The sequence below is a fragment of the Microtus ochrogaster genome, chromosome 18 (genome assembly GCF_000317375.1).
Source record: "Microtus ochrogaster isolate Prairie Vole_2 chromosome 18, MicOch1.0, whole genome shotgun sequence".
Classification (NCBI taxonomy): domain Eukaryota; kingdom Metazoa; phylum Chordata; class Mammalia; order Rodentia; family Cricetidae; genus Microtus; species Microtus ochrogaster.
The window spans coordinates 66,915,626-66,928,198 of NC_022020.1; the positions used below are offsets into that span (position 1 = coordinate 66,915,626).

At 47.3% G+C, this 12,573-nt stretch overlaps 1 protein-coding gene across 2 annotated transcripts; it reads left to right on the forward strand.

The window, feature by feature from the left end:
* Positions 1-7: 7 nt before the first annotated feature.
* On the forward strand, positions 8-7,225 carry Zadh2 (zinc binding alcohol dehydrogenase domain containing 2). Of its 2 annotated transcripts, XM_013349611.2 has the most exons (3): positions 238-268; positions 523-667; positions 6,125-7,225. In XM_013349611.2, exon 3 carries the CDS (start codon positions 6,285-6,287, stop codon positions 7,047-7,049), a length of 765 nt encoding a protein of 254 aa, XP_013205065.1. In that variant the 5' UTR covers positions 238-268; positions 523-667; positions 6,125-6,284; the 3' UTR covers positions 7,050-7,225. The 2 variants fall into 2 exon arrangements, with proteins under 2 accessions (XP_005356382.1, XP_013205065.1); XM_005356325.2 differs by lacking the exon at positions 523-667 and having other exon boundaries at positions 8-268.
* The last annotated feature ends 5,348 nt before the right edge of the window (positions 7,226-12,573 follow it).

Genomic DNA, 12,573 nt, shown 5'->3' on the forward strand with positions numbered 1-12,573 from the left:
GGACTGGGCGCGACCCGGGCCAGCGTAGGCGCAGGAGCGGGCGGAGCCGATCGCGGGCTATGCTGAGGCTGACGGCAGCCGGGGCCCGAGCCATCGTGGACGTGTCGTACGCCCGTCACTTCCTGGACTTCCAGGGCTCCGCCATCCCCCGAGCCATGCAGAAGCTGGTGGTGACCCGGCTGAGCCCTAACTTCCGCGAGGCCGTCACCCTGCGCCGGGACTGCCCAGTGCCGCTCCCCGGGGACGGAGACCTCCTCGTCCGGAACCGGTGAGCCCGGCGCGTGACCCTGTCCCGGTCCCCGGCCCGCGCAGCTGGGCTCCCGGCTGTCCCGGGTCGCCCGCTTGCCCACACTGCGGCGCGCGCTTGGGCGCACAGCCTGACTTTGCGAGATCCCGGGAAGTTGAACCCGCCGCCATCTGGCGAAGGCGAATGTAATGTGACTTGCTGGTGTGAATACCCGATGCCACCAAACGTCCTCTTATCTGGGGGTTATTTTAATTTGGGATTCCTCCCTCCCCCAGCCGTCCCTCCTCCCCCTCCCGCTCCCTAAATAAAAACGACGGGACCCAGAAAGGGAGGCGGCCCACCCGCGCGCACCCACGGTTCCTGCGTTGCCATAATTTTTAGTGGAGCAGCAGCAGCCTGGACACACACTGCGACATTTAGGTAAAGGTGCTATGAAGGAAAGGGGCCCTTGTTCGGTTTGCTTTTTTCCTGTCCCCTCCATCTCATATTGGCGGAGCCTGTCCTTGGGTGTGTTGGTGTGCACCTAGTCTGCGTGTTGTCAATACCGTTTGACTGTGTTTTGTCCCCTGAGTGCATAGCGGGGGCGTGCACCAGCAAGCTGGGCCAAACGTTGGGCGGGGGCATCGCTGCATTTGCCTGAAAGCAACGCAGACATTCCGGTGGCTCACTAGTTGTTGCCTGACCTGACCGGTCTACCTGATGCTTCCCACCTTAAGGATCTTCCACACCACTAATCGTTAGTAAGGGGTGAAGGAGAAGTGTGAGACCTCACTGTGCTCAGTCCAGGCGATACCACTGAGATCTGTTGGGTGCGTCCTCGCACTGCTGGACTGTCAGGAGGAGTCCTAGGTACCCTTTCACCTGCTGGGCTTCATTCTAAGGTCCCAGCATGGTGTGTTGGAAGCTGGGTAGAATTACGGAGGGGAGAAGTTCTGATTGGATCCAAGCTGTAAACTCTGGACCAGAAAATGTTTTTGTCCCCTGGAAGGTCTAAATGACGAAACTTACCCTCCCAACTAGCTGGGTGCAAGGATTCATTAGTTCAAACCAGTCCACTTTTAAAGAGTGCTGTCAACTGTCCAAACAAGACTGCAGGACTGGAGAAGCTGACTGTGGAACCTTTGGAACCCTAGTGGAACCTTCGCGGTTGAGTGTGGGTGGGATTGAGTAGAGTCCGTGGGGAGAGTGCCTCAAAGGGTGGATGTCCTTCCCATGTTTGCTGTGGCGGCTCAAGGCGCAGAGGAGTGCTTCATTGTGTGATGAAATGCTGAGTCTGTGGAGGGTAAATATTTGAGCGCGGCCAACCTAAAAAAGGGCTCTAGCTTGTGTTCACATAGGACATCCAGAGCACACCAGTGGTTTGTTATAAGGTGAGGTGAGAATAGACTGGAAACCTTTCCAAGTAAACTTCACGGGAGAGTTAAGAAAAAAAGTTCCACGCCGGGCTTTCATTTTCTTTTACTGTTGTGATTTATATAGTGTTGACTGTAAACACTAATAAACACACACAACTGCTTACATAAAATCCCTCGTTGAAACAGGTGTGAAATGGGGAGGGGGTGCCACAAGGGGACAGGCTAAGAGAGGGTGTGAAGCGGGAGAAGCACAAGCAACATCGAGGTGGGACTCCAGTGCGAGCCTTGGAGGCTACTCTGTTTTACTGGTGTGGGGGCCTCTCGCCCTGGAGTTTCCTTAACTCTTGGAGATCTCCCGCATTCCTCTCCCACCAAGCTTATTCGATCTAGCTGGCCCCCTTTCCCCTTCTCTAAACGTCTCGCTGCCACAGCACTCCCTTATGCCCAAGGTCATCTTGGTTCGTCTGGAATTGGGTGTTCCTTCGGATCGTAGAATAGTAGCCTTCCATTTTGGAAAATTCAGCTGTTCGTGTTGTTCTATTTTGATTCCATGTCTGCCAAGAATCTCTTTGATACAAGTGCTTTATATGAACAACTTGACTTTTAACTTCTACCCTGAGTCCATGACCCGGGGGAGGGGGAAATGAAGCCAGTTTCTGAGTTGGAAGCAGGCAGGATCTTTGCCACTCTCCTGTTCTGTAACAAAGTCTACCTCTCAAATGAAGGCAGATCTTTTATATTTATGGACAGTGTCAAAGTTCTTCCCGGTTTAATTTTATTTTAAGGAGCAGAATTTAATAATTAACCTCAAGTTGGTTCGTTTGGATCCAGGGCCAGCAGCCTCCTAAGTAGTGCTAATTGCATTACATTTTTATTCAGAGGCTCCTCATTTTTAGCATAACAAAAATCTCCCCTGAATGAGTGGGCTAAGACCAAATTTATTTCTTTGCAAGGGTGTTGGGAGGTTTTAATTGTGCTCAGTCTTCTGACTTTTTTTCCAGTGAACTATTTCCACACCTCAATCCAGTTAGCAAAATACATTCTTTCATTCACAAGGGCAGTGCATGGATTTCGGACTGTGAAGTTTACAACCAAGGAAAAGTGTGTTGGGGGGGGGTGCACAGAACCCCTGTGAATTGATGCTCCATCTTCAGCATCACCTTTACCGCCTCAAGCACAACTTCAATCCCCCCCCCAACCCTCTGAAAAGGAAAAAAAAAAAGACCTATATTCCTGGTCAAGTGCATTTTTTTGTACGATTTTTGTCCTTTTTTGTGAGAATGACAGATTTTCTCGTTTCAAAATATTTCTAACGATTTTCTGCTCAAGTGTAGGATAATGCAAAGCCTTTTTGGGAAGAGCAGTGAGTAGGGGGTGGGGGAAGGCGTTGTGATAGATGGTTTGTTGCTCACGGGAGGGTAAATGTGTTCTCTAAGCCCAGATTCTCCATACCTCCCCTCCTTAACTTTTCCTTCTTTTTCTTTTCCTTCTTTCCTTTCTTCTGTTTTTGTTTGTTTTTCAAGGAAAGTCTGGTTTGGACGACTTTGTCTCCCAGTTTTCAAGGCTCTTCCTGTGTTCCAAGTTTTCCTGTTTGGTGTTTGTTCACAGGAAAGCCCACCCCACCCCCACCCCACCCGCATCACTTCTACAGTAACCGTACTAGGCACTCACCGCTTTCTAATATAATAAACAGTGGCTTGAGAAGGGGATATATTTGGGAACCGCCTGCTGTGGTCCCATTACATTTTCCTGGGGTGCCTGGACATCGGTTTTCACAGTGTATCCTCCTCTCGGGTGGCCGGGGTCCTGCAGTCATTACTGGCACACGTATTCAATCAAAGGGGGTGGTACAGGGAGGGTCTCCAGGTGCGCCAGCGCGCCTTTCCTGAGTTTTGTTTTTGTTTTTCTGTGACTCTGGCTCGCCTTCCTTTTTTTTTTCCTTCCTCGGCCCAGCCCCTCTTTCCCTTTGAGTCCGCTGCCCTTGACCTTGTATCTTGAGGAGAGGAAGGCTCCCACAACTTCAAATAAAGTCCAGGTAAGGACTAAGGTGCTTCCGAGGCAGCGGCGGGTCTCCACCACCGCGACAGGGACTCAGTGATAGAATGAAGTACTAGGTAAAGATAGGGATCCCGGCACCATGGGCCAGGATACGCTGGAGAGAACACGGGACCAGAAGACAGACTGTGGACAATAGTTGGAACTGCTACTCGCCCGTTGAGGATTGGTTAGAAGAGAGGCAAGGTTGAGGTGCAACGCGCGGATTATGGTCATGAGCTGGCTAGTTTTGCTCTGCGTGGCTTTCCTGGGACTTGAGCAAGCCCAAGAGGTCCAGAAACCTGGGACGTGGGGTCCTTGATGTCTCTTCTAGTGGTGGCAATGGAAAGAAAGGTCTTGTTTCCAGCAGAAATCCGCCCTGAAGCGCCCCAGTGTGGTGCAGGACTTTCTAGGCTGGGCGCCTCAGGGCAGATGCCAGCGGGAAGAGGCTCGGGCCTGCGGGTCAGCGCCACCTCTCTAGTGCTTGCTGAAGCTGATCGCCACAGTGATCGCTGTGGTGTTTCTAGCACAAGTCCCTGCTGGCCATCAGCAACCGGTCCTGCTACAGCCGATCCAAACTTGGCCTCAGCTGCCCCGCTCCGCCAGTGTGCCCTGCTAGGTCTCCACCTCTTCCAGGGGGGGTGGGGAGAGATACTGCCCCGAGGCAAGAGGGATTTGCACCTCTTTCCTGAGGATCCTTCCCACCCCACCCACTGGGCCGCAGCACTGACTGCCAGCAGCTTCTCCCAGAGCCATAATCAGGACTCCCGGAGGGGAATCAGCCCTTGTGGACTTTGAGATGCCAAAGGAGGAAAGCCTGGAGGAGAACGGGAAGAATTTACCAGGAGTAGAGGGTGTCCTGGCAGTTGATCCCTGCTCCCAGGCCTTAAGATCACTTTCACCCTTGGCAGCCTTCTCTCCTGGAGTTGGCTTTTCCAATGGAGGAAGGGCAGTGAGATGCCCTTCTGCCTGGTTCTAGTGGGCTGACTGGGAAGTCTAGCATCAAGATCTGGGGAGCTAGCCCTATTTAGAAAAGAAAGAGCAGGGCTGGAGAACTGTGTAAATTTAAAGAGAAAGCGATAGAACGCAGACTTCCAACCCCTTTTCCAAAGGAAAAAAGAAGAAGAAGAAGAAAAAGAATTCTTCTAATATTGAAAAAAATGAACAAAACTGATTTTCCCCTCTGTTCACTATTGGGCTTTATCTGTGAGTACAGAAAGCATAATTTACAGTTATTGGGGCCATGGTAAGCTGACTGCAGAGAGTACCTTGGTGGAAGAAACTGTTTCCAACTTTCTTATTTCCACAGTCTAGAAAGACCTTTCTTTAAGGGAGAATATTGTGAGGAACTGTTTGGAAGTCCAGGGCATTGTGTAGAGAATAGTGAGAGCGTGCCCCTACACAGGACAGTTTGGGTTCATAAAATAAAAGAGAATTCTTTTCATTTTTCTCCTGCCATTTTTTTTTCGCTTTCTTACGGGAGGAAATGGCAATTTGGGGGTCCTCGTGTGTCCCAGTTCCTCGCTTGAGTTCTCAGAAGATGGGGGCCGCTGCCCCCATGGGGATGTTTTTGCTGTGAGGTATGGTGCAGCACCCAGAAGAGAAAAGCTGGTAAAATGCTGGCCTCACGGTTAAACGTGAGCCTGGATACAAAAACGAAACCAGTCATCTGCTATTAATCAGGCTGCGTCTCTGCTTCTTGTTGAGGAAATTACAGAGAGGGTTTGCTTCCCTTTTCATCTGAAAAGGCTATAAAATGCCGATTGCTGCATAAAAATCATTCTCCCCAGTTTCTGTTCAATTAATCAAAATGTATATGTTCATGCTGGGCATGGTTACATCAGAGAGAAAATTTGCTTCGGCATTTCAAACCACCAGGGCAGTAACGTGTCACAGGAATGACCTTGCGTGTTCATCAATCTTTAATAATATCATTGTCATTATTATTATTACCTAAAGTGTTAAATTGTTGCCAGAATCAATACAAGTGGGCTTCTTTGCGTATATTTTATCCTACTGTTGTTTTTTAACATCTCTGTTAAGAGACCAATTAATTTCCAGCTCAGAGCTCTAGTGAACTTTGTGTATGGTGAGGACTTCCTGGATTTTTTTTCTTTCTTTCTTTCTTTCTTTCTTTCTTTCTTTCTTTCTTTCTTTCTTTCTTTCTTGTTTTGCCTTTTGAGTGAGGACAGAAGTAAGCTACACATGAAATATAGATACATCCCTTGCTGATTAAAATAATATGAAATTATTTTTCATAAAACTATTAAAGAATAAAATCGACCCAAACTCAAGTTAATACATGTCCAAATTCTTTTTTTTTTTCCAGCTAAGCAGCAGGAATTATTATTCTCCTGAATTCTGCCAAGTCCCATAGTTTAGGAACCCTTTCACACTCCCTGGGGTTGGAAAGGTCTTTCCCCCTAAGCAGACTATGAAGGTCTTTAACAAAGAAAGAATCGTGATACATTTGTTTGTTTTCTCCTAGATTCGTTGGTATTAACGCATCCGACATCAACTATTCTGCTGGCCGCTATGACCCCTCCGTGAAGCCCCCCTTTGACATAGGTTTTGAAGGGATTGGTGAGGTGGTAGCCTTAGGCCTCTCTGCTAGTGCTAAGTACTCAGTGGGCCAGGCTGTGGCTTATATGGCTCCTGGTTCTTTTGCTGAGTATACAGTGGTACCAGCCAGCATTGCCACTCCGGTGCCTTCAGTAAAACCCGAGTATCTCACTCTGCTGGTTAGTGGCACCACTGCATACATTAGCCTGAAAGAACTTGGAGAGCTGTCAGAAGGGAAGAAGGTTTTGGTTACAGCAGCCGCCGGGGGGACAGGCCAGTTTGCTGTACAACTTTCAAAGATAGCCAAGTGTCATGTCATTGGAACCTGCTCCTCGGACGAAAAGTTAGCTTTTCTGAAATCCATTGGGTGTGATCGCCCCATCAACTACAAAGCAGAGCCGGTGGCGACAGTTCTGAAGCGGGAATACCCTGAAGGTGTTGATGTAGTCTACGAGTCTGTTGGGGGAGCCATGTTTGACCTGGCAGTGGATGCCTTAGCCATCAAAGGGCGCTTGATGGTGATTGGGTTTATCTCTGGCTACCAAAGCCCTACGGGGCTTTCACCAGTGAAGGCAGGAGCTCTACCTGTGAAGCTCCTGAGGAAGTCTGCCAGACTCCAGGGGTTCTTTCTGAACCACTATTTATCCAAGTACCAGGCCGCCATGGAACACTTGCTGGAGCTGCACAGTCGTGGGGAACTGGTCTGTGAGGTGGACCTGGGACACCTCGCTCCAGAGGGAAGGTTCATCGGCCTGGACTCCATATTCCGGGCTGTTGACTATATGTATACGGGGAAAAATGTTGGAAAACTTGTGGTTGAAATACCTCACAGTGCCAGCAGTAAACTATGACAACGGAACAATGACGGAAACCAAAGGAGAAAGAAAGAGTTCTCCATGCCTTAGAATGAACACAATAGTTCCTAAAACAAAAATGTAGTGTTAATGAATTCAACTCCCCCCTTTCCTTGGGGGTAAAAATAATACGCTTCAATAAAAGTTCTCTCTATAGCTAAGAGGTAAAAGGTTTACATTCGATTCTTTAGTTGTGGATGGTCTCAGTCCAGGTTTTATTGTTCCAGGGAAGTAAATTAATTCCTGATGCGAGACCTGATCGAGTCAGTATGTCCCCAGCTTGATGAGATTTTTTTAAGTCGGTCTTCAAACCGCTCACCAAGTCTTCTTTGCTGGAAGAGGCTGCTCTTGTGTTAATAAGTACTTCCCAGGTGACCAGGTAGTGCTGGGGTCAGGTATGCTCACAGTCCATATGCTTAGCAAGGAGCCCCAAGGATCTCAGTAGGCATTTGGGGGAGAACTGTCCACATTTGATCCTGTTTAGTTATTGGGAGGAGAGTGATGGATCGACTCGTTAGTGGCTCGAATTCACAGCCTTTTAAGATTGTGAAGAAAATGTTCCTGTTCCAGAAAGAAGTACTATTAGGGACAGAGTGGGTTTGGGAAAGCAAGCTATGGTTTAGGGGACTTCGGGAGAACTACTGTGTGCAAAGGAAGGAAGACTCTATGCCACCTCCCCAGGAAGGTCTCGTCCTGTAATCGCAGGGACCACAGAAGGGGGCTCACTCTAGCATGTTCAAGGTTAACAACAGCTACTTCCTGTCCCCAAAGAGCAGATGTCACATCGTTCCAAACACAGGAGACTAATTCCAAAATCAAAACCGTTTGCTTCCCCTCAAAGGCGTGGTGTGGAAGGCTTGATGTCGGGTGGTGGTAGCAGAATGACAGTCAGGTGTCCTGCGTTCCAACTTTGCTTCTCGGCATTAGAGAGAAAGAAGCCACCTGCTCTAGGGTTGTGTCCTGGTGCAGTCCTGTCTGCCAGCCTGGTGAGCCGCTTCTCTTCAAACTGCACCAGAGCTGGTCTGCGTGCCCTTTACCTTCCGTGTCCAAAGGCTGCCTGCCACTTTTGTGGTGGGATCAAAACCCCACAGTGCCTTACCGTTTGAAGGTGAAGCCTGTCGGATGATTCTAAGTCCTGGGTTTCAGTACATCAAACGGGCTTAATAAACAGGACTGCAATTAAGAGAGCTCTGTGAATGTTGGGGGCAAGATTGAATTCTTTGCTGGCATCTGAGGAGCAAAGAGATCCTGTTTCTGAGTAGCTGTTAGTATCTATTTTACAAGATTTACTCATTTCCAGGTACCTAATGTAGCTGCTAGCATGCATGCACAACAATACAATTTATATGGTAAATGGAACCAAATAATGGCTTCACTGAATGTTATGGCCGCACTGAAGGGAAATGTCACGGTAAATAGCTGCCAAATTATGGTCATGCCGCAGTGTCACAACCGCACTGAAGACAAATCGCGCCAGAGGCTATGGCCACCGTGACGCCTCTGAGTTATGAAGAGGGGTAGCAGCCTGACGCGAGGCTCTTTGTGTCCTCGTCATCACAGAAGGCTGCCGGTGCAGGGGGACACGAGAGGCAGGCGCGTCCAATGTGGTGCGCGGTTATTAATCTGTCCCTTTCAGACCCGGACACTGTAGCAGGGGAAACTCTGCTGGCTCTCCCGGACACAAACATAACAGGCAGGGAGGGAGGGCAGGCTCTGTGAATGTTAGTGTGCTCAGGAAATGACTGGTAATGGAAAAACGTCGTAATAAAATAATCTAATCAAAGACTATTATTAAATTTAACCTAGTATATGTCTGAAAGGCCCAGTTGCTTCCTATGCAGATAGATGTGTGAAATCTCGGTGATAATGCACTCTCCCTCTGAAAAGGCTTAAGGACTGAGGACATTACCAACTAAATTGCCTCTTCTAAACTGAAGTGAGTCCCGGTTTCCTTCATTTTAATGGGAGGGTAATAAAGATGAAAGACCAACATTTTATCTGATGGATCCCGTAAGCTATAGAATAAAAATGTATTATGTTTTGAGGGAATATACTAAATTCAGCTATGTAAAAGTAAAATTCAAACACCCAGGTTTAAAATAAGACAACATTAAAAAAAAAAAAAAAACAGAAGAAACCTCATGTCTTTCTGTCCCCAAACAGAGAAACTATGATGCATGCTGTTTTCATATATTCTTAGAAAACAAGCAGGGATGATTCTGCCTGTCCCAATAATCCCTAAAATGTGTTTAAAAGTTTTTTAAAATTCTTTTGAAAAATTATTTTTAAATCTGTGGTTATACTTGGATATCAGTTTGGTCCCCTTGGGTTGTTGTTGGGGTCCAGTCACTAACAGGAGGGGAGATAGCGTAAGGGTCCACACTCTACCATGTTCAGATCACAAACACTGCATTCATAATTCAGGGCCATTGTCAGCTGTGCTTTAGGGAAGAGACGAGGGCAGAGCAGTGATGTGGGATAAATGAATTCTCAGTTCCTGGAGTAAGGTTGTTGGCCCAGCAAGGAAGAAGGCATTGCCTCCTGAGAAAGACATCTATAGGACGCCTTAATGTTTGGTTCAGGACTTCTGGAAAGTCAACTTCTATCCCTTCAAACCTGTTTCCAATGCACAAAAGCACAATAGACAATATAATTTCTGGTTCTTTTCACAATGACTGCAGATGCTTATTAATTTTAGTGTGTGTGTGTGTGTGTGTGTGTGCTCACACACACACACACACACACACAATCCAGGAACTGGTTTGCAAAGAAAGACGGGTCCTATGTGTTGTTACTGTCTGACCGCACCAGAATGGAGTTTCTCAGGAAAGGAATAAAGCCTCTGCCGACGGCCGTTAGTGTTTCCTGCAGTATTCATCTAACACAAGTGTGTGAGAAGTAGCTGCAGCCTATTAAAGTGGAAACCCTGAGCCTGTGTGTGGAGGGATGCTGTGGCTAATGAGGCTATAATATCCCAGTACCACAAAACCCTTTTTGTGCCCCCACCACTGTGCCCCCACCACAAGATGCTGGAAACTTGGCAGATGATATCATTTAAGACACTGCCTGCCTTGGGGACCTGCTTCTTGGATTCCTGTTTTGGGCTTTTATTTGGGTAACATTTATAATAGCCACCTGACTTGTACCTGTAATGTCTTAACCCCTTGTGGAACTCACAGGCTGTGTAAATTTACAGTCAAGGTTCCCTTGAAAATGGAGCTTTCCTCAAGGCCCAGAATACTTTCCCTGATGGCTTTGCCACATGCTCACATGGGGTAAATACCATATTTCAGATCCCATAAAGTCAGACCAGCAACACGCAGCTTTCAGAATAAATTTGATAAGACCTAGGACTGTGCATTTGGAATGCTAATTTCCTGAGTTCTACAAATTTTATGGGCTGCTCAGTACAAAATGGTCTGATCTGATGAATTTATACTTACCTTTATTTCCCATAATCTTAAAAATATTTTGTTACTTATAATATTCATTTAAAAGTGTATATGTGAACTGTTTTTCACTTTGGGGTTTTGTTTTGTTGTTTTGTTTGGGGACTTTTTGGCCTGTTTTGGGCTTTATTTGGACAGCTTCTGCAACTAATTCTCTCCCAATGACCTAGAATCTCGCATTTAAGATCACAGCACAGAAGTCAGAGTGCGGGGCTGGAGGTCAACAGCACAGCACTGCTGTGAACTTGAACTTCTGTTTCTTGTAGCCTTTTAACGCCACACTGTATCAACTCAGATGGAGGAATGTTCACTGTGAAAACCTTGCTGCTCTTACCGGGAGCAGTCCAGGAGAGTTTGCTGCCATCCCTGCCCCCTGAAAACCCATAATACCCAATGCAAAACAATGTCTTACCAGTATATGTTAGTTCAAGAAGTTCTTGTAAAGACCTGATATGAAGAGAGAGAGAGAGAGAGAGAGAGAGAGAGAGAGAGAGAGAGAGAGAGAGAGAGAGAGAGAGAGAGAGAGAGAGAAGTAAGGTGCATATTTTGATTATGTAAGCCTGAAGCTTCTGTTTAATTCTTCACTTTGATCCTACAGCCAGTGAGGCATGCCTGGCATAAGTACCAGGCAATGTTTGTTTGGATATGCTGGCTTTGCCCTTTGTAGACTTTCCCTTCTGTGCAGGTCCCTCATCCCAGGAGGCACAGATGAGCGAGGAAACGTAGCAAGGGTCCCACAAGCAGTAGGGTAAGCGCCGTACAGAGGACGGTTTCGGGGAAAACCAATATGTTCTTCATGTGTGCTGAGAAGCCCTGAGCCAGAAGTCTGGAGATCTGAATAGCCCCCCAAAGGAAGTGCTTCCCTCAAAGTGTCTTTCTGCCAACACAAAATTAAAATAATAATTAGAACATACCCTGCTGCTGGGTGGCAGCATCCAGTACAAAAGAGAAATCTGTGCTAAGGGCTCAGAAGAGAGTCTCGTGACATTGCCTACTGAAGTGGTACCCGCCCTCTAAACACACGAAGCAGTCAGGGTCAGAGTGATTGCTATCAGCAGTTCCTTTGCTCACTGGAAGGTAGAGAAATACGGAAGGGATACAGGACGTCCCACTCAAAAGCACCTGATGTAGGACCCTGTATGCCAATCCCCAGGATTCCTTGCAGGCTCACGGGTGTCACTTCCAGCAGAAACACAGATCTAGAAAGTGTATTTTTCCCTGGCTTTTAGGAATACGACCAAATGTTACTTGGTAACACTGGAAGATAATCTAGCTCAACCCACTGCACAAATGGGCGCTTTGTTTAACCAGCGTCAGAGTCCAGTGGTCTCAAAAGACAGAGCGCTGGTGGATCCCCTCCCAGACTATCAGGAGAGTCCTGCACAGTCCCCTTTGCATTGCCCAAGGTCCTTCACCGTGTAACTGGCAGGTGTTTCGGAACCATGGCTGGATGTCGTGGAGAACCGTCACATGAATGGGACTGTGGCAAACCCAGGGAAGGTATCATGTTTAGACTTTGGTTGCTAGAGTTGGGGCTCTAGCAACTTGGTTTATCATCTAGACATTCTACTAGGGCTGAAGAAATAGCTCAGCAAGCAAAGGGCCTGCCTTGCAAACTGGAGACCCGAGTTTAGTCTCCAGAACATTTGCAAGAAGCCGAGCGTGGTGATGCATAACTGTAATCCTGGCATTTAGGAAACAGACATTGGAGGACCTTGGGGACTAGCTGGTCAGCTAGCCTAGCCATCAGTGAACCCCAGGTCCTACTGAGACACCATATCTCAAAATACAAGGAGGAGCCCTTGAGGAATGAGACCTGAACTTGACCTCTGACCTCCACAGGCATGGATACACACACACACACACACACGTACCCACATATACACAAACATACCTTCCAAACCACACACCAATTAAAAATAATAACTATCACACACTTTAGTTTTTTGCTACTAAAAGGTTTCCTGCCGATGTGTCCTTAAATACCAATATTGCCAGATATAAATTCTGTACTATTTACTGGATAGAATGAGTTTGATGCTCATTTTTACCCATCAGAAACATCATAACTG